The sequence below is a fragment of the Cladophialophora psammophila genome (assembly GCF_000585535.1).
Source record: "Cladophialophora psammophila CBS 110553 chromosome Unknown aczJe-supercont1.1, whole genome shotgun sequence".
NCBI lineage: Eukaryota > Fungi > Ascomycota > Eurotiomycetes > Chaetothyriales > Herpotrichiellaceae > Cladophialophora > Cladophialophora psammophila.
Window position 1 is genome coordinate 2,375,258 of NW_006912922.1, and position 19,705 is coordinate 2,394,962.

The following is a 19,705-nucleotide window of genomic DNA, read 5'->3' on the forward strand; positions in this document are numbered from 1 at the left end:
CTCTGCTCGGTTGACACCTTGGCATACCCTACTTGTAAGTGCCCGGACTTGTGTCGAGCCTTGGCATCGATCGGTATAGTAAAATACCCGTATCAACTCGTGGGGCTCGCCTGGCGCGATTCTGGGGCACTCTGGGGGATGCCACAATTACCACAGTCTGTTTAGAAGGCGTGCCCGAGCCAGGGGGTAAAGAGAACATAAAAAGCAGTAAGACTCCCACCATATCTCGCTCAACACCCTGCTGGGACAGAAGAGAGCCTTTCAAAGAACGAATCTCAGGATGGTAACGACGGATTAAGGAAACAGCCTATGGGCTAATCGAGGATGTTTCATCATTTGCTGTGCTGTCTCCGTGGCCAATTTGCAATTTGGCCTCGATACGTCCATCGTCGGTGGCTTGCAAGGTACGGAATGGCGAACGTATGTGATGCTTCGACTAACTGTTTGCTTTGCCAGCGATGCAGGGATTTCTGAAAGTGTTTGGACATCCTAACCCGAAAAATCCCATCGGTTATGGAATAGATGTACGTGGTTGCTCCCTCTGACTATCTGTACGGTATACTGACATCTCACGCCTTTCCAGTCCGTGTTCCCGCAATTGATTGCTGACGCTCAGTGCCTTCATATCGTCGCTGGCCGCGGGTGTCTTCGCATCATACTTTAGCAGGAAGACAGCTATGTAGTCCGCATGCGTCCTCAATGTAGTCGCTTGCACCATCCTCATTGCGACCACGAGCAAAGGAGCCATCTACTTTGGGCGCTTGCTCCTGGGGCTCTCCAACGGCTTCCTCGTCACATTTTCCAACATCTACGTCTCGGAAGTCGCTCCAGCTTACCTGCGAGGTGTGCTCGTTGCGCTCGTCAGCCCTTGGGTCAGTATGGGCGCCATCCTGGGCGCGGCCATTGACAATGCCACCAAAACCCGAGTGGACAAGTCTTGTTACCAGCTCCCCACGGCTTGTCTGTACATTGTCCCGGTACTGCTGTCGGTGGGACTTTTCTTCGTTCCAGAAAGTCCTCGATACCTCCTTTTCCAGCGTTACGAAGCCAAAGCAAAACAATCTCTGGTCCGAGTCCGAGGAGAGCTCTCCAATCAATGAGAAGTTCTCGAGGTCGAGTGGGCGCAGATGCTCAGAGGGATAGAGGAAGAGAAGGTCGGAGTGCATCGTATGGACTGGACCGAGATGTTCCAAGGTGAGTCCTCCTCTAACAGGGCACTTGGGATTGCAACCTGACAGACTAAACTAGGCTTCAATCTACGTCGCACATTACTTTGCTACGCTACGGTTGCGGTTGCGACTCAATCGGCGTCAGACGTCTGGTTCCTTGTGGCGTATCAAATATACTTCCTGCAGTAAGGCGGTGTAACCAACGCATTCGAGCTATCGATCATAACCTCTTGCGTGGGCTTACGAGAGGAATCATAGGTCATCGTTGACGGGTCTATTCCTCTCCATCCCCGTGTTGAAGAATTTTAGTTGCCTCTGGTTGAAGGGTGTTCCATGCAGGCCACTGACTTCGTCTTCACCAGGAGTATATTACACACCATCACTATCTCGAAGTTGTGCTATGCAATCTGCAGAGTCCCCCGATGGACTATCGACTTCGAAAGCCCCAAAGAGGTGAGCTTCATCGTTTGACTGAGCAGATCACTCGCTGATATCTTATTGGCCTTCAAGTTTTTGAAAGAGACGCCCAAGCATGTCTGTCATCCAACGCCATAGCCAGCTCCTACTTCTACCAGTGCATAAAGATCTCAAGTTGTCGGAGATGAGAAACTCATCAACTTTGCCGTGCACGCCTAGATGGGCTGTATTTGCCACGCGCCGGTCGAGCGCTGCCACTAAATTCAAAAGCTGCATTTCACGTCTACTGACGTGTCCTAGGCGACAATGTTGGCTTCCAGCAATCGGCATGGGGGTATGGGCGGTATCGGCGTGAACAAAGGGGCTTTGCGAGTAAAGGTATAAACATGTTGCTGCTCGCCTTCCACCTGCGTTCTCTGTCTCTTCCTTCTCTTTACCCTCGAGCCTTACGGCCCTTTTTAGCGGACAAACCAACCGGAGCCACCGCTCGAAACTCACTGACCTCGTTATCACTTCCCTCTATGGCGGAGAACTTTTCCTCCCTGGTGGGAGATGCCCATCTCCTCGAAACTATGCTCACTGGTGTAGTCGAACGATTGGTAGTTTTATACCGAGGCCATTTGTGTAGACCTGACGCAAGTGCAAGACTTCCTCTTCACGCTCAATCTCACTCCATTTTCTCTTTCTGTATTTGCCTCGCCTCAGCTTTGGCACAGTCGCGGCGTCGGCTGCTAAAGGAGTGAGAACGCTCTCGGCATAGGCCAAAGTCTCGAAGAGCAGAAGAAGGTTGCAGGAACGCTTGGGTCGCGGTCGAGAGGGTGGTGAGTAGGGCCCTAGAATGGTCGGGGGGTTGTCGATCGAAGCGACAATTGGCATGGCATGCGCCAGTAGGGATCGTTGGCGTTGATTGCGCACTGAGCGCGATTCTGTGATGTCATGGATATCTCTGTGTAGCTCTAACTTCAGCGAGATCCTTTCAATCTGCATACAAAAATGGGCTGATTTAGGAGGTGACTCCTGAATTTCTGCAAGGCTCGGAAGAGGCCTAGAAACCTTGTCGAAGCGTGGCTTGTGATGCTATTTTAGACTCTTGCACTAGAGGGACAAGCATCGGCCTCGTGTAGTATTCATTATGTTTGGATCTCGATATTTGACTGTTCTGGCGCACAAGGACCACAACCAGATTAGCTAGCGGTTATGGCCTGCGCACCCCATTACACCAGAGGAGGTCGCCAGGAGAATCGGTTGTTAAAGGCTAGTTCATTTTGAACTGAATTTAATTAGGAAGGTGCGTTCGCAGCCCATCAACGAACTAACAAGTAAAGGGAGTTGAGGTTGGCGCTTATGTACTGGGTACCAGTGGTTTCAAGAAGGCTCGGGGTTCCTTGATGGGTGGCCAGACCGCAGCCTGCGTGCAAGGGTAAATGACTAAGACTAATACAGTAAAGCGCTCCACGGCCAGAAATGACAGGCTGTAACCACGCAAATTACTGTATGACGTGTCACGACGTCGGATTATCGTCTAACAATGTACCGAGTAACAATACCGCATAGACACCCTTGTTTACGTTTGTGCTAAGCAATCTCGGTCTGTTCTTGGGTCTTGGCGCAGGCCCACTTCAGTGCATGCAGCTCACGAGACGGACAAGGCCGCGCTGGTATTCGCGAACGACCGAGCCAGACTATCTCAAACTTTGGCGGCCTGCAAGAGAAGTGGTCTTGCAGTGCAGGAGTGCCATCCAGAGTGGTTGATACCAAGGTGCTGTTCCAGCCGAGACGCCGAAAGACGCGATTTCCGCGAGTCATCGCCAATCGGACGTGGTAGTTTTAATACAGGGAGAATTCTGGATTGAGTTATGCAATAGCAAGTACTTCTGCACAGCAAAACACCGACTTCTGTAAAACGCTCGTCAACCTTCTCTGTTTTCTTCTCAACGCCTTTGTCAGCTGGGTAATTCTCTGAGCGCCGGCTTGGAGTCGACTCTGGAAAGGTTTGCGACTAGGCTGTCACTGTCATGGCTAACGGATTAACCTTCATGCTCACCTGATTTCTTTAGTCGCATTCGAAACGGATCGCTGCATGCTCGAAATGAAGTCCATCAGGAAATTCCGCTTCCCCTAGTTATGCCGGGATGGGTAACATAGGTCTGCGGGCTTCAGGGGCACACTCTGTTACCATTGTTCGCTCACCCATCCATTGCCCTGGCTGGACACCACACGTGCAGAGGAGACGTGACGCGGAATGTATCGCAGGGTAAGGAGTTCTCGCTATCACTGGCTTGGCCTAGATTCGTCTTGTGGGTGAATTCCAGCATTGGTGAGTTAGTGGTGGTCTCCGCAGCCGGCCACCAACCGATTCTTTACTACTCGTTATAGGCATCAAACGGGCAACAGGACGCATCCAGGGGAGCTGACGAGAATGAGATCTCGGTGACTAAGATACGCCCACGTCGTCTGGAGGATGATTTGATATTCATAGTTCTGCCAACGACGTGTTTCTTCCACACCACGGGATTTGTAAACCTTCTCTGCCTCTGCGAATTGCATTGACGAGCGGGGACGACACAAAAGTAGAGATCGGTTATGTCCAGACACAGGTTTGGGTTCCATGACGGAATTTTCGAATCTCTGTTGATGTACATAAGTAAGCCTCTGCCGATTGCAATATCCTGCACGCTCTGGTTCACTTGCTTTATATAATTTCATTGAAGACTGTGCCACCTTGAGCTACCGTGTCAGGGGATCTCTCATTCCTTCCCATGATCATGCATTGACTGAGCATCGCTGACAGTATACTCAATCGTCTTCGTTATCCAGTCTCCTTGAGGCCCTTCAACCTCATTGCCATCACTGCCTGTCTTGACGCTCCCCGAGTGTAGGATATGTTTTTGATCATCTTCGACGCTCATGGCATCGTCCTCTCGCTTCTTCTTGATTTTTCTCATGTCTCCCATCACATACACCGTAGTACTGTGCGGCATGTCGTCTTCAAACTCGAACCCAGTGCCCATGGCACTCCCGGGCGGCGGACGGCGAGATGAGCGCAGGGTCCGGCTGTTGTTATAGCTGTGTCCCTTTGACCGTGTGGCAGATGGGGTCGTGAGACCTGAGTGCACGCGAAAGACACGCACCAGGATGCGTTCGAAAGTGGTTTTGAGAGGAGGAAGAGCGGCAGCGAGGAGACCAGCCGAGAGCTCGGCGCTGCGTTTGTCAGACTGTGAAAAGAACACCGTGGTGTCAGAATATTGACTTACACGACCAAGATCGTCAAGTCGACAGTGTCGTCTAAGAATCATGAGTATGAGAATAGAGCGCCACAAATGTATACTCACAAGTAGGATCCTTTGAATTCTGGTTTTTTGGAAGCTGTGTTGCCTTCGCAATGGCACAAGCAGTAGCCCTGGAACCATGTCAGAATGGAGAATTATCTTAGTAAGGACTATGGGCATACAGCAAACCGATAAGGAAGATACCGCGAAGCGCCCATCTGTTGTAGTGAGAAACCTTGACCTTGGCAAGGTAGAACAAGGGCCCAAAAGTGAAGGCGAAATCGGTCACAATGTTTCCCACTGAAAACGGTCAGAAAGAAAGCACGCAGGGGACCTGCCGCACTGACCTGTTTGCGTGTACGAAAACGCCAGACTGGCTCGTTTCGGCCAGCATGTGCCCTCAATACTTGGATTCCACAGTTTGTTCATAGGTTGACACTGCGCAAAAACCCCTGGGAAGACAATGAGGTTGACCAGCAAGCTGAGGACTATACAGCCCATGACAGCGTAGTTGAACGTCTTGCTCAGACTGAGGCGAAGGAGGGAGAGTCCGATGCCGACTTTCATGAAACACATTCCAATGCCGTTCAAGAAGATAGCGAACTGGGTATACTTGAGCAATGGCACGAGATCGGCTAATTTGACCTGCGATATCGTGAGGCCGAGTCCCTTTTTCATTTGGGCGATTGTGAGGCCTTCGCTAGCACAGCTCGTCAACTGGCTCAAGTCAGTGATGGGAGGAACGTGACATGCGTTAGGAAACTTACAGCCGCAAGGCCGATGAAGACATCGTCCCATCCAAACGATCTCGATGAGAAAACTCGGGTATACAAGCGGCCAGCGACGAATAATGTAGAGAAAGTCGTCAGGAAGACAGTCATTCCGACTAGTTCTGCTTGTCGGCTGGGTTTGTCCACCACTGGCGCGTCGGCCATAGCTATTGTGCCCGTATAGATTGTTGTCTATAGAATGGGACGAAAGTTGAATTGTCCAGCTCCAGAAAAGGACAGCAGCGCTGGTGCAGGAGATATATCGAAGCTTCATGGCAGTCCTGCAACTCACCGTCTGAGGAGTGGCTGGCATGAGTACAGGGTTGTTCTGGTCTAACCTTCTGTGGTCTGTGGTGCTATGATCACCATAAGAGTTTTCTTTGGCCGTAAACCCATGTTCTGAGACGGCCGCCGGTAACCATGAACATGGCATGAGCAGGAAAATACTGTCGGCGTGGAGTAGCGTGGACTATTCCACAAGCAACTGTGGCTCCATAGAGACCGAAAAGCACATGATTGGCCATTTCAGTGGCGTATTTAGCCCCGTCTCTGGGAAGTTGGACTAATGCGCCGTAATTGACCCTGGTGAAGGGGTAAAGCTTATTGTCGTGGTTAAAGCCCCGCCTCAGGGTCGCCGGCCGACTGGGTGTTGGTTATAGAGCCCAGAAGAAGAATTCTCAGACAAGGCTAATTAGATCGCCGAGCGATTTCGTCAGCTTCCCCAGACTGGTTGCTCCAGCTATTCTCTAATAGGGAAGATTAGGCTTCCTAACCGCTAGCCCGATCATCCAGTCGGTACGGGACCTGGTCCGCGGCCCACTCATCCTCCCATGCTCGGATTATGCCGCCTCTGGCTGATGTCTTGGTCAGATCTGCCCGATGCTTCGAAAGGAGATTCTAGACCTTTTGTACCACACCTGATGCTCCTGCATTCTATATGCCCGTTCAACTCCTGAATAGCCAGCCAGGCCAATACCTTGTCGGTCGTTGTAGTAACTGCAGTCGCGAGGACTGAGCCTCTGCTGTTATGACCTGCATTACCGGGTAGAGGATGTCTCCAACGTGGCTAGGGCCGGGGTAGGGCCGGTACGCCTTGTTTCTTCTGTCCAGTCAGAGCGCGCGTTTACAGGCCACTCTGAACTGCCGAATGTTCCTACATCAATCTTCAAACTACGAGGTACATACCTCCCCGCCAAAGTTTGATTGATCTCGTGTTGCGCCGATCCTGACAATGCTAGGTATAGCTTGTAACACCATTGAGCCGAAAAATGCCGGCTAGTGCCCACAATCATTCCGCTCGCCATTTCATCTTGAAAACAAACGGCCTGGTAAATATGCTTAGTGGCCACTACACACGTTTCTGGGGTATACGCCGGGCAAGGGTCCCTGGTTGGTGCCAAACCCTAAGCACCCTTGTGAGGACAAGCGTAGATGCAAAGCTTGAACCCTCGGACAAACGTGGTCGAGGAAAACCAGCCAGTGGCATACAGTACACACAGGGGGCATGGGGCAAGGCGGAATGCTTGTACTGGCAACCCCTTTATCCCAGTTCACTCCTTCGATACACCTTACTTTGATCTTCCACGGCGCCGGCAACGGTCCCTAATATCCTAGCCGCCTCCTCCCGAGATCAGCATTCCTGGCCCACCAAAGCATTGACAATTAGGCTGCTGGACCCCCACAATCATGGTTGGTCAACGTCTCTCAGGGGGAAATGCACCTCTGGAAACAGGCTCGACCTTCGATAGTCCACGACACTACCGATCCCGCTTGGGCAATGCTGTGATCTCGCTTTTCGAAAAGAATGAAAGGTTGACCCACGTGGCGAGCGATAAGTAAATGCCGAAGCCGCGTATACATCTTAGGATACATGACATGAAGAATACTTTATGTCGCCTTCCCGCTGCTGCGTGGATTGATCCCTTCCTTCTCTCAACGGCCTGGATCTGACCTGTAGTCACTCATTTAAATCGTTCAGTCACTCATTTAAATCGTTCAGTCACTCATTTAAATCGTTCAGTCACTCATTATCATGTCTTCTTCGTTTCGGGGAGGGTTCGCCTCCGCTGTTTTCACTTTTGGGACACTTGCAACATCTTTCGCATTACCACAAAGCACCAGCAGCTCTACCGACACCGTAAGTACTGCTAGCGGCAATGCCACGCTCAGCACACTCAGCGGTTCTGCACAGCAATTTGACTACGTGATTGTGGGAGGAGGGCTTTCGGGTCTGGTAGTCGCCAATCGACTCTCTGAAAACAGCACCGGTCAGTGTTGGTGTTTCAAAGGTCTGCGACTCCTCTGACAGTGCTCTAGTCTCTGTTCTCGTCCTTGAGTTTGGACCGTTCGATCGAAGCAATACAACTCTCTGGCCGGCCAACGCTGTTCTCCTCAACACAGCCGACATGTTCAACATCACCTCAGCCGCGGAACCCGGGATGGATGGGCATACCTATTCCGTCCTGGCAGGTGCAGTGGCGGGTGGTGGCTCGACCGTCAACGGCATGGAGTTTGATCGTGCTTCCGCTGCAGACTACGATTCGTGGGAGTTGCTCGGAAACCCTGGATGGGGGTGGAACGACCTGTTTCCTTACTTCAAGAAGGTATGTCGACACAAAATTGCATACAGAGACTTGCTAAGGGGAGATCAGAGTAGCGATTTCACGCCACCTACGCCCGCTATTGAAGCAGTTTACAACTACACCTGGGACACGTCTGCTTACGGAAACGGCCCATTGCAGGCGTCTTATCCCGAGTTCCAGTATCCTGACAACTGTAAGCATGAGGCAATCCCATCCTAGATATGAACTCAAGCACTAACATAGATAGATCCTTTCTTTGATGCCTTTGAAGAAAAAGGAGTTCCTTTCATCAAGGAGCATGCTCTCGGCAATGCTGTTGGTGTTTTCTGGACTCCTGCCTCTGAGGACCCTAAGAAGAAGACCAGATCGTCGTCTCTCAATGCATACTACGACCCGGTTTCTGGCCGTAAGAACCTCAAGATGTTGGCTCAATACCAGGTGACCGAGGTGCTCTTCGATAGCGGTCTTACAGCTCAGGGTGTCAAAGCAACGGACAGGACCACTGGCAAACAGTACCAGTTCAAGGCAAATAAGGAGGTTGTTCTTGCGGCGGGCGGTGTTCATACACCGCATGTTTTGCAGCTCAGTGGCATCGGCCCCAAAGATGTCCTGACAGCCGCCGGTGTACCCGTCAAGCTCGACTTCCCTGCCGTAGGAAGCAACTTCCAGGACCATCCTACTGCTTATCTCAACTGGAATGGTAAGTCAATCCTTTGTGCTATGCACCTCAAGCCGACTGTACTGACCAGAGTGTAGTGAACAATAGCTTTCCTTACCCCGGCATCCTCTTCGCCAACGCTACATACAATGCTGAAGCACTAGCTCTGTACCTCAACAACCTGACTGGCCCATACACCAAGGCGCAAGGAAGCAGCGCCGGCTTCCTGTCGCTCGACATGATCACCAAAAATGGAGCCTCCATGATCGCCTCGCTCTTGGCCCAAAACCCTGTCAACTATCTGCCTGCGATCTACAGCGCCAGCAAGCAACTGTTGGCGGGCTTCCTTGCGCAGCGTATGATTCTCGCTGCGCAGATCAAGGAAGGCTGCGTGGCTGTTCTGGAACTGCCATTCCAGGGATCTGGCTCCGTCCCAAATGCCATGCAGAAACCGCTCTCTCGTGGAACAGTCTACTTGAACTCCAGCGACCCTCAGGGAGAACCAGTTGTCACCTACTACGCCTTCACGAATCCGTTTGACAGGGCACAGCTCGGTGTGATGGTCAACTTCACACGTCAGCTCATGGCAAGTGATGCCCTTGCTTACCTGGATCCTGTCGAGACTGTCCCCGGCCCGCAATACCAGACTAGTGATGACATCTTTAACAAATTGTTGGTTTCTCAGTCGACTTTCGGACCTCCAGCTCTGAACCCAACGTTCGCCCATCCTAGTTGCTCGTGCCCGATGATGCCAAAGAGTCTTGGAGGTGTGGTCAGCTCGGACTTGCTGGTGTATGGCACCAAGAAGCTCAGCATCGTGGACTGCTCGATCTTGCCCATCATCCCTGCAGCACACTTGCAAGCTACAATGTACGCGGTGGCTGAGAAGGCTGCCGATCTTATTAAACAGCGTGCCTAAACATTTGTTGTTACGGGAACACTCCATTCTGTCTATGCTTCACCTATCATGCATGCTACCTAGCCACACTGTTGCTGAAAGATATACTCCAAGCAGTGCCAAGGCGTCAGCGAGGCGGTCAGCCGCGCTCACATTTGTGCAGAGGTCGCTACAGAATCGCCATTCAATAGAGAATCTACCCTTAAGTCACTAAAATTTGCTGTCCCACACAGCCCACGGGGGCTTTCGAGAGTAATTGCAGAAAATAATACAGCTATCAAGTAACGACGAGTTCTACATAAGATCGACCGTAGGATCTTCGACGATACTCCGCGACCCCTTCTAAACACCGTTGAAGCCTATAGATAGTCGACGAGACTTGACAACTTCATTCAAACTTATTAGATCTTCTTTAGCTCGGAGTATTATACTATCTCTCACTTCGATACGAATTACTCGAGATATCATAGAATTAATTAAAGATAAGGAACGAGTAGTTAAATATAGAAAATAAAGGGTTATTATTCTGAATATCTGCGATTCCGGCGTGACCACGGATTATCCTCGTATAGCGAGCATGCCATTTTGCTTCGACGGAGATTACGGCCGTCTCTGGCGTCGGCCAGAAATGCATGAGACCGGCGGCTTCTCCGACCGAACAAGCTTGATGAGTCCGTCTTGGGACATCGAAGTACCCGCCATGTCATTGCCTCTAACGGCGGTGGAATCGCCGCGAACTTCGTCCCGATATGTTGTTAAGGTTCCTACCGGGTCCTAACTGGGTTAGGGTTCTCAGTAACAAGCCTTGAATAGTATGAACTGGTTGTGGATCACGCAAGGTATGAGCAATCAATTGTCACTAAGAACTGTATGGTCCAATAGTTAACATGAGTTGGCTACGAAGGGAGTGTAACTATGGGGGAGGTGGGCTCAGCTATATAGTCGTGAGGTTCTTCCCAATGTGGTAGGGGGAGAGGAATGTCGGAATGCCGGTATGCTCGCCATACCTTATTCCAATATTCCACCATTCCGTTCTTTCCTATTTCGGGTAACACGTGACCTTGTCTAGCCTTGCCGCTGGTTCAGCCTGTGCTCGGCTAAGTTTCCCTTCCAGCGTTCCTTACATGGCTCCCACGGGGTGTCCAAGGCTGTGTCTAACATATGTCTTGCAAAGATCTCATGTCCAATCGTCAAAGGGCGATTGTTAAAGGGAAAATGAGATTGGCCGACGAGGCGGACAACCTGTTAAATGCGTAACAGGGAAGGGAGTGACAGTCAGTTTGTTACTACAACCACTTCGTAAGTAACGTTCCTACGGGAGCGCTTGAAGGCCCGTTTCGAGGATCTCTGATCTTCAACTCCCCATTCCTGTGTCTTTTTGCTTAGCCTCATCGTAGAAACCTCGTAATCAGAGTGACGTAGAAACATTTGGTCGGCGACGAGCTGCGAGAAATTTGGTGTCGGCACTGTGGTAATTTGAGAGGTGGAGACAATGACCAAAGCCATCATGGTGCCCATCGGCGGTCGTCGCTTACTCAACCACGAAAGGCGCACTTAAACGCTTCTTTTCGAACGCAAGGTGGACTTTATGAACGATTTGCATTCATAGGTGCTAAAGATCTTCTGAGAATCAAAGTCCTAAAAAGCCATCCTGTCTTCTATGACGGTCCTATCGCTGATGCTCCCAGACGTACAGTCTTCCAAAGTATGGGCATTGGCGGCAGCAATCAGAGATTCTCTCCACCTAGCGGTACGTTCAACAGCACCACGTAAAGCCGTCAAAGCCTCACACCACGCCTGGAGAGAGCTGCCAATCACCCAGCCTGCCACAAGAATCGTGTCGTACTGTATCTGCTTCAGGGGATTCACTCCTTCCGATAGGCTTGGAATTCGTCCGCTTGGCCAAGTCGCGTAGATGCGTAGCGTTCCATCGTTGTATATTGCCGTCAAGGTGTACGCTTTGCCATCAAAGGCGTAATTTCCACCGTATGACTGTAAGGCAAGAAAGCTGCGAGCACCCAGGATACCATAGTGATAGGCGCTGTACCTCTTTTTACCAGGGCTTCCTGCATTAGACATTTCCAAGAAAAAAGTTAGGGAGGATCAGAGACTCCTGTCGCTTTGATGGCTGAATGTACCCCCGCAATTCTTCATGAATCTCCGGACGAAGTTCGCAGTATTCCGAGCCGCAGTACAAGTCTGGTCTTGCGCAGCACCACTCGTCCTCTGTAATTGGTTCGAGGCCGTTGAACGCCATATCGCAGATGCACAAAAAGTTTTCCACCGATAATCGCATGAACGATTTGAAGAGACGCGAGATTTCCTGCTCGTTCAAGTACTCTGAGGCATGTTGTCACTGTCGGAATTGTTGTAACGAGAGAGAGACCGGTCTGGAGACCAGGTAGTCTCTGATTTGCGCAATATTGTTAGGCTCCGGAAGAGGTTCGGGCAGCAGGCGGCTGTTGTCTCGAATGATCCCGTACGCAATAAGGCTACGCTCAAATTCTGCCACTTGGGTTCTTAAGTTTTGCCGTGAAGGGCGCAAGAGAGCGGGTTGGGATTTTGGCCATTGTTCGGATCTTTCCGCGTAAGAAAGCATTGGGTTCATGCTCGTTCGATCAATCTCGTCGTCCACCGTTGACACTTCCAGCAGCCATTCTGCAATCCGTGCCCCATTTTCAGAAGCCCTCTCACTCTCCTCCCGCCTATTTGTCGCGGCCTCAGACTATTCGTCTGCTAGATTTGAACAGGCTTCCTCAAAGAGTCGCAACTTTCCCAGATCGTTTGGTAGACGGTCTATATCCTCCTTGACTAGTAGATTCCGAAAATAAGGCATAATCGGAACAAGAAAGCACACGCTGTCGACAAAGCGATGGAGATCGTTGACTAACTCTCCGAACAGCTGCCGATCTGAGATCGCCCATTTCGCTTTGGTCAGTTGGCTTGTCTTCTTTTTTCGCATCGACGCACGGTGGTAGAAATTGGCGAGACTGGCTCTGAACCTGATGAATCGGGGCCCGCTAAGTACAATCTGGTTGACTGGCGTCGTGTCTGAATGCTGACACTCAACTTTCGGACAATGCGTACTTTGTTCGTAATTGGTCAGAATCAGTCAAGAGTACAGTGATGGATTGCAGGACTCTTTCGACAACAGAGACAGTATTTGCATCATTCAGCAGGAGATGTCGACTGCGCGGGTCCGAGCTCAGCAGCCCAACACCATCAGCCCATTGCAAGAGCCGGGTCTTCTCAACATCGAGTTTTGTGAGCAAAATCTCGAAATCTCGCCCTTGTGTCTTGGCGGTATCAATGAGACGGAAGCAGTCGATGCAAGTAGAAAGAGCGCTACGAGTCCTAGAGCTCCGAGAGACACTCCAACAGGTTCCATAGCGTCTCTAGAGGCGAAGAAAGAAGCTGGTTTCGATCATTGAAAATGAAAGCATCCTGCGCGAGAACGTATTTCTGAGAGATTGAACGTACTGCTCGACGCCCTGAAACTGAGGCAGTGCTCGAGATTGTGCTGGTGCGCCTTGCGGCCAACCTGCACGAGCAGGTTGCCCTGTCCAATGTCTCCGGGGGAGTCAACGGACTCGGGATGCCGGGAGCCAACAACCGATACCCCTGGAAGATTGATAGGCTAGGAGACACTCGCACGGAATGCGGAAGTGGACTTTATGCAGAGGACTTGATTAAAGACATCGTGCATCGCAGAAGCGCGATGTTAGTCCGACATGACATGGAGAAGAGTAGGTCCGCAGATAATATGCATGAGAAGAGATTTGAACTACCAGGCTGGAGGAACCAGTTACTGAAAATCCAGTCCTTTGTCCCTAGCTAGGGATGAGGCTGGTGCATCTTTGCAGTCAACTAGGGCGTGTTATAGACTAGTTAACCATACAGTCATGTACTCCGGACCTCGTGGGACGTCGGACTGCGTGGAGCTCTTGAACCCTGCCAAGGTACGGTTTAGTCTTTGATCCTACCATCCTTTGTTGCTGGCAGCTTCAGCAACCAAGGCCAGCTGCCACCGACATTAATTATCGAGTGTGAGAATTTCAGTGGACGCTGCTTTTCACCGCCCGCCGTTCAAACCTCTCTTCGAGATGACAGGTATATGCCGTCCAGGTGAACGCAGCCTTGTTGGTCAGGTCAAGCCTTACTGAGGCACGAAGTTGGTCCCTTTCTCGCCGCAATTTCAGTGTGATATTTTGGTTGGGCTATGATATGTCAGCTTATATAGCGCTCGCTGATCGAATGCATCCCGCCAGTCCCTGGTCCTGTGGTAGAAATGAGTAATTTGAATGAGCGCACACCTCCCTCATTCCGGCTGTCTCCGCTCGTCGTGTCCGCAGCCTGCTGTTACCAAATAGGTCGTTGATCTCATTGGAACTCGGGAAGTCATGGGCCTTCAGTCTTACCGTCTGTCGTTGATGCTCTGACTTTCGTCGTCATCCAAATATGACTGCATGACTCTAGTTCACTTTCTCCACGAGTGGTGGAGAGAGACTACATCGGCCGAGTAACTTTTCGCGTAGCTGCCATCCCTGTAGACTTGCACATCCCGTGCCTCAGTGCTGGCGGGATTAATACTTGGGCAGTCTAGCCCTAGAAGAACGTGAATACGGCATTGTCGCTGGTGGGATAGCAAAACTCCTGCCAAACTACCGCTTCCTGTAGCCCGCACAAGTCGAGTTATATAGCACAGAGGTAGCATTACCCCTGGCTCCATGCGGAGTGAGCCGTGAGCAATTTCACACGGATTGAATGCCCAATATAAAAATGTTTTACAGCGGTCCGGCATTAATGAGTGAGGATCCTAAGACGTGATATAGCCACCTGAATCCCCTGTAATGTAACATCGATGTTTTCCTCAACGCCCAAAAAAAAACAAGAATCAGTATTGGGTCCCCCTCATTATTCCCTGTCCCGTTGTCCAATATTAACCTAGGATTCAGTTACAATCGTCACAACCGGCTTAACAACAGCTATATCGGTGACTGGACCCCCTTGCAAGATATCGAAATCCCTTTCACGGACCCATTGGAGTTTGTTTGCACAGAGAAGTGCGTTAGCCTCAGCTTGCCGAGTCTTCTGCACAAGCCGTAACGCTTGTTCCGCAATGGCTAACCTTTCAGGTGGTTCCGGTACAAACGCGAAGCATCTCTCCGCCTCATCCATTGGCTCCACAATCTCGCTGAACAATGCTGCAGCTTCGCCTGGATGTTTGTGTTGTCGCAGCACAGTTGCCAGTGTTAAGCGGATCCAGAGCAGCGATCTATTGTTTTTCTCCCTGCTGATACCGGTACTCTGATCAATGAGCTTTTGAAGAGCCATCCTAGGTCGGTCATAGGATCCACGGTCGAAATCTATTAGGGACGTGATGTACTGCCACTGACATGTCCGCTCAAAATCGGTTACCAATATCTTGGAAGATCTGATCGCCTCTAGAGTTTTGTTGGCATCATCCAGCTCTGCCGTGTCTCGATATTCGAGGGCTAGAGACAGGACAGTATCGACGGTCAGATTCAGGTCGTCGCCGAAGATTCTTCGTCTCTGCCTCCAAGCATCCAGCAGAGCTCGTTCCGCTGTTGGATAATCCTCCAATTTACGGCAAACCATGCCCAGTGCCGTTCGCGCCATGATCGATAGAGGATGAGCATCGCCCCCGATCGGAGTCCATTCAGTGAGTATTGTATCATAATTCGTTCGCGCCGCGTCCAGGTTTCCCTGTTTTTCCAGCACGTACCCTTGATAAAGTCTTGTCACCAGACCATTCATGGAATTTCCACCCTCCAAGCGTTTAAAAGCCTCCTCGGTCTCACCAAGGCTTACCGTGGCCTCATCGAACTTTGCACAAGAGTATTGTGCGTAGCCTAGTAATTGAATAGTAACATAAAGATCAACGTTGTCCTGGTCATAAATTTCTCTTTGCACGGATGCAACCTTTAACAGCTCTTTCTCTGCCTCTTCGAATCGCCTTTGCCAAAAGAACTCTTGGAGCATGCTTGTTTTCGTCCGGAGGGTCAGCGGATGTCGAGCACCCAAACTACTTTCGAATCCTGCCGCCACCGCCTGCTTGTATAAGAAGCCTTTCTGCCAGTCCTCCTGCGACCGGCCTCCGAGATTGAAAAATTGCCCGAGCCGCATGAATGGGAGATAGGGGGCCACGTTATCTTCTGCATTCTCCTCCAACTCTTTTTGCAGTCTTTCATGTGGCTTGATAAAATAGTCTTTGATGGGAATCTTCTGTTGGGTGCCCTCGTCGAGGCCGTCATACCAGGTCTTAAGCAAAGTTTGGACCACCAGTTGTGAGGCAATGCCGCTCTTTTGTCTCGCCTCAAACAGGCTTTCTGACCAAGTGACACCCTCAATTCCTCGTAAAAATCGAGAAAGTAAATCAAGGACATTGTCTGGAGGCATCCGAAGCGCCGACACGTGCTCGTGCCAATGAAGGACTGCATACTCGTAAAACACTGATTCTTTAAATGGTAGATCGTCGTCACCATCTGTGAGCATGTGAGGCGGCAACAGATGCTTCCGCAGCAGCCGTAATGCAACCTTCCAAGACTGGTACATTTTGCTGGTCAGTTTCTCAAGGCATTTCTTGGCCAGAAACAGGTCAGGATCCTCCGACCTTGCGTCCTTGTAAATGTAATCCTTGAGGGTGCGGTGAGTGAGCCCCACACAAGACCCTCGAACTCGGACTAGCGAAGAGCACAATGCAATAGCATCCCCCGCCAAGTCCTCGTCGCTGCGCGAGGATTCCGTGACCTCGTCGTCATCGTCACCACCATCATCAATGATTACAAATAGGGTCTGAAGGGTCAGACACGACCGCGCTGCAGCAAGCACCCTGAGAATGAGCGTCTGCCGATTTTGATCATGCACGTCGAACCTTTCAGCACTGTCCCTAATGACCTCTTTGTAGACTCGTTCAAGTTCAGTTGGGAAGGTTTCTAGTCGCCGCCGGCGGGTCTGAAGACTGGGGCCCTGCCGAATGTGGCTCAAGAGTAGATGCACCCAGAGAAAACTTCCTAGGCTATCTCGCTCGATTCGATTCATGATCTCGTGCTGGATCTTCTGTAGTTGTGGGGATCGCGAGATCTCTTGTTTTGCATAAAGTTCAATGTCCGAAATTGTTTTATCAGCCGTCAATTCGATCAGGTACGTATTTCCTATGGTTGGCTGCTCTCTGGATGTCAGTATAACTGAATGGTCGGCATTCGTCGAGATAGCTGATAGTGTGAGCGCAAGAAGATCTCTGTCGTGGCATTCGCTGCATTGATCTAAAGCATCGATGATTAGAGTCATTGGGGGAAGTGAGATGATGATATCTTTAGTGACTTGAGCCAGCTGTTCAGTACCACACTCGCTCGCATGTCCGAATGCAGTGCGAAGATTGTTTAGCCTTCCCAGGAAGGGAACAATATCGTGGTATGAATCAAGAAGCCTTGAAGTGCAAATTCGCAGAAGCAGGGAGAGGAAGAGTTGGTGGATTTGGTCACGACTGCGGCGATACTGTGTGCCGAAGGAAAAGAATAGCACTGTCTCATGGTGGAGCGAGCGAGCGAGCGATTGGGCAAGCACCGTCTTTCCTACGCCTTGAGGGCATATTAGCAAAAGAGTCAACCGCGAGGATATAAAGGAAAGTTGGACCGGGATCCCCTTTTATCCAGAGCGGCCCCCTGTCGCCCTCTGCAGTCTTCCACTTGTTCCATATTGGATCTGAGAAAATCCATTGGCCAGTTCCTGGCGTCGGGTCGACGGTAGAAGCTTCGGCAACTCCTGCCGCAAATTCTAGCCAGTTCACCGTGCTGCGAAGCATGTCGAATGCGCGGGCATCTAGACAAATGCACCGCGGTCAGTGGTTAGGTCTTTTGACAGGCTCAATCTCCGCTTATCAGGCATGAGTTACATACCACGGATTTGACGGTGCTGCAATTCCAGCATCACTAGCAACCGTCAGTCGGCCCCCAGGGCAGGTCCAGGTTCAAGGGAAGCGGAATACAACACACAATGCCGAGTTTGGTGATGGTCAGTTTTGATGTCCTGGAGGATGGCGGTCTGGTCTCGAGTTTTGCGAAGATAAGTTTGGTATGCAGCTCGAACCTCTTGGCGTGGTTGACACAAGTTAGCGAACAATCCCGAGCATGTTGGGCCGTTGGCTTGTGCGACTTGGGCCCATTCAGATCATTGACTTTCGGACCATGCATACTCCTCCGCATCTCCCCACCCAGTGAGGCTGAGACAACGCACCCAAAGTGCGACCTATCACCAGGTTAGGGTATGATTCCAGACTCACCGTGACGGAAATTTGCTTGAGCGGCTATTTCATTGTCGACCTTGCCCTCATGGAAGACTTGTCCTGTATGGATGGCAGCCCGTCAGGGTTTGCAAGTGAAGAAAGCCCCGGAGGGATAATCTCACCTTGATGTCTTATAGAGGTGATCCGCTTATCCAGCCGACTCTTGCGCGTTTGAAGCTCGGCGAAGCAACGGCTCAGCTTTTGAGATACACTCCCTCTAAGAGCCTGACTTGCTTTGCCTCGACTAAAATGTATCTCGAGGCGGACAATATAGCCAAGGACATGCGCAAAGTAGTCCACAATCTCATCCAGCACTTCCTGATGGTCCCTGAAGGTGCGTGCTTCTTGTTCGTAACACACTGTGTCTCCTACGATCTCCGCAAGAGCCTCTCCAATGTCGTCGAGAGACTGCACGTAGGAGGCACCCAACTATTCCCCATTACCGCAGTCAGGAGTCAGAGACAGAAAAGCATCTCTTGGGTGTTATCGAAGACGGGATTCGAGTCTCACCTGTAAACATAGACGAATCGCCCCCCAAACCAGTGCCGTCACATGGGCTTGTTGCCCTATAGCAACATCACCAACTGCCGCAAAATTATACAGTGTGCGAATGATGTGGTGCAAGGCCTTCTTCCATCCCTCGTTTGGGACACAGGCTGGTCGTTTGTCCGCTTCAATCCACCTTGCCAGCTCCCCGAGACTGCAACACCGAAATTTCTTCTCGAGCTCGTGGAGCTTGAGTTTCTTTCGTCGATCACGGGTGAGGAAATGATTGAAGTGCTAAATGGTCACGGAGGGGTTGATCAGTTGAGAAAGAACATGGATGGCTCTGGGTTGATCAGCTGGCGCCTCTATCTAAGCGCCTGTAGTGATGGGGGTGAGGCCTGGTGAGCCCTTAGGCATACCCTAGGCAATACCCCAGGCTGGTGGGTAATACCCACGTAATACCCGAGGCGCCAGGCAGAACCCCGGTTGGCCTGGCAATAGCCTAATGAGCCCTAATTTCAATGGGCCGAGGTAGCTACCGCGGTGCAGTATCTCTTGCAGCTCTTGCAGAGGGTAGGCTTCGGGGGCTTCGGAGGCCCCCTCAGTGACAGAGACGGGTGGGAAGGTGGAACTCACTTTAACCGCCCTGAGCCAACACTCTTCGACAACGTCCTGCATCTTTTTCGGTCGGGTTTTGTCCAGGATGGTCAGGATCGCTCACATGTCCACTGTGGTACAGCCAAAGTGATGGATGATGGTGACGGCCATGGGTTTCCTTGAATGGCGCCTCCATACCCTTTATGCTGATTTAGGAGGCTCTTTTGCTGCACTTTCAGCCTGCCTGCTGAGTTCGATCTCTTTTTGTCTGCACTACAGGGCGACCAATGTTGCTACGAGCATGTCTAAGGGCGCTGGCTGTGCAGTGCGGTCTACTTCTGTCTCGTATTTCGAATGCTTCTGCATAGCGGACTGGATGTGTAGGTGGCAAGGCAGATTGTCTCTAGTCCTCTCCCTGGTTGGCTCACGGCATGATGAGTGCTGCCCAACGACGCCTGCCAGGGGCGTGACATGCTCCAATCGCCAATGCCAACTCGCATGGCTTGGGGATTGAGAGCCTCATTCGCATCTTGGTCGATTGGAACACGGCGCCG

At 51.1% G+C, this 19,705-nt stretch overlaps 6 protein-coding genes across 6 annotated transcripts; 3 read left to right on the forward strand and 3 right to left on the reverse strand.

The window, feature by feature from the left end:
• Nucleotides 1–458: 458 nt before the first annotated feature.
• A1O5_00812 (uncharacterized protein) lies at nt 459–1,100 on the forward strand (the record flags this gene model as incomplete). Its single annotated transcript, XM_007741431.1, has 3 exons — nt 459–524; nt 584–644; nt 706–1,100. 3 exons carry the CDS (start codon nt 459–461, stop codon nt 1,098–1,100), a joined length of 522 nt encoding a protein of 173 aa, XP_007739621.1.
• A 27-nt stretch (nt 1,101–1,127) lies between these two features.
• A1O5_00813 (uncharacterized protein) lies at nt 1,128–1,358 on the forward strand (the record flags this gene model as incomplete). Its single annotated transcript, XM_007741432.1, has 2 exons — nt 1,128–1,194; nt 1,249–1,358. The coding sequence occupies 2 exons, from the start codon at nt 1,128–1,130 to the stop codon at nt 1,356–1,358; spliced, it is 177 nt and encodes a 58-aa protein (XP_007739622.1).
• A 2,975-nt stretch (nt 1,359–4,333) lies between these two features.
• On the reverse strand, nt 4,334–5,790 carry A1O5_00814 (uncharacterized protein; the record flags this gene model as incomplete). Its single annotated transcript, XM_007741433.1, has 6 exons — nt 4,334–4,787; nt 4,841–4,871; nt 4,919–4,986; nt 5,038–5,155; nt 5,203–5,572; nt 5,623–5,790. The coding sequence occupies 6 exons, from the start codon at nt 5,788–5,790 to the stop codon at nt 4,334–4,336; spliced, it is 1,209 nt and encodes a 402-aa protein (XP_007739623.1).
• Nucleotides 5,791–7,657: 1,867 nt separating this feature from the next.
• A1O5_00815 (uncharacterized protein) lies at nt 7,658–9,784 on the forward strand (the record flags this gene model as incomplete). The annotated part of the gene is made up of 5 exons (XM_007741434.1): nt 7,658–7,892; nt 7,942–8,228; nt 8,277–8,400; nt 8,455–8,907; nt 8,964–9,784. The coding sequence occupies 5 exons, from the start codon at nt 7,658–7,660 to the stop codon at nt 9,782–9,784; spliced, it is 1,920 nt and encodes a 639-aa protein (XP_007739624.1).
• Nucleotides 9,785–11,401: 1,617 nt separating this feature from the next.
• Nucleotides 11,402–11,842, reverse strand: A1O5_00816 (uncharacterized protein; the record flags this gene model as incomplete). The annotated part of the gene is made up of 1 exon (XM_007741435.1): nt 11,402–11,842. One exon carries the CDS (start codon nt 11,840–11,842, stop codon nt 11,402–11,404), a length of 441 nt encoding a protein of 146 aa, XP_007739625.1.
• A 2,865-nt stretch (nt 11,843–14,707) lies between these two features.
• On the reverse strand, nt 14,708–17,074 carry A1O5_00817 (uncharacterized protein; the record flags this gene model as incomplete). The annotated part of the gene is made up of 1 exon (XM_007741436.1): nt 14,708–17,074. One exon carries the CDS (start codon nt 17,072–17,074, stop codon nt 14,708–14,710), a length of 2,367 nt encoding a protein of 788 aa, XP_007739626.1.
• Between the last annotated feature and the right edge of the window lie 2,631 nt (nt 17,075–19,705).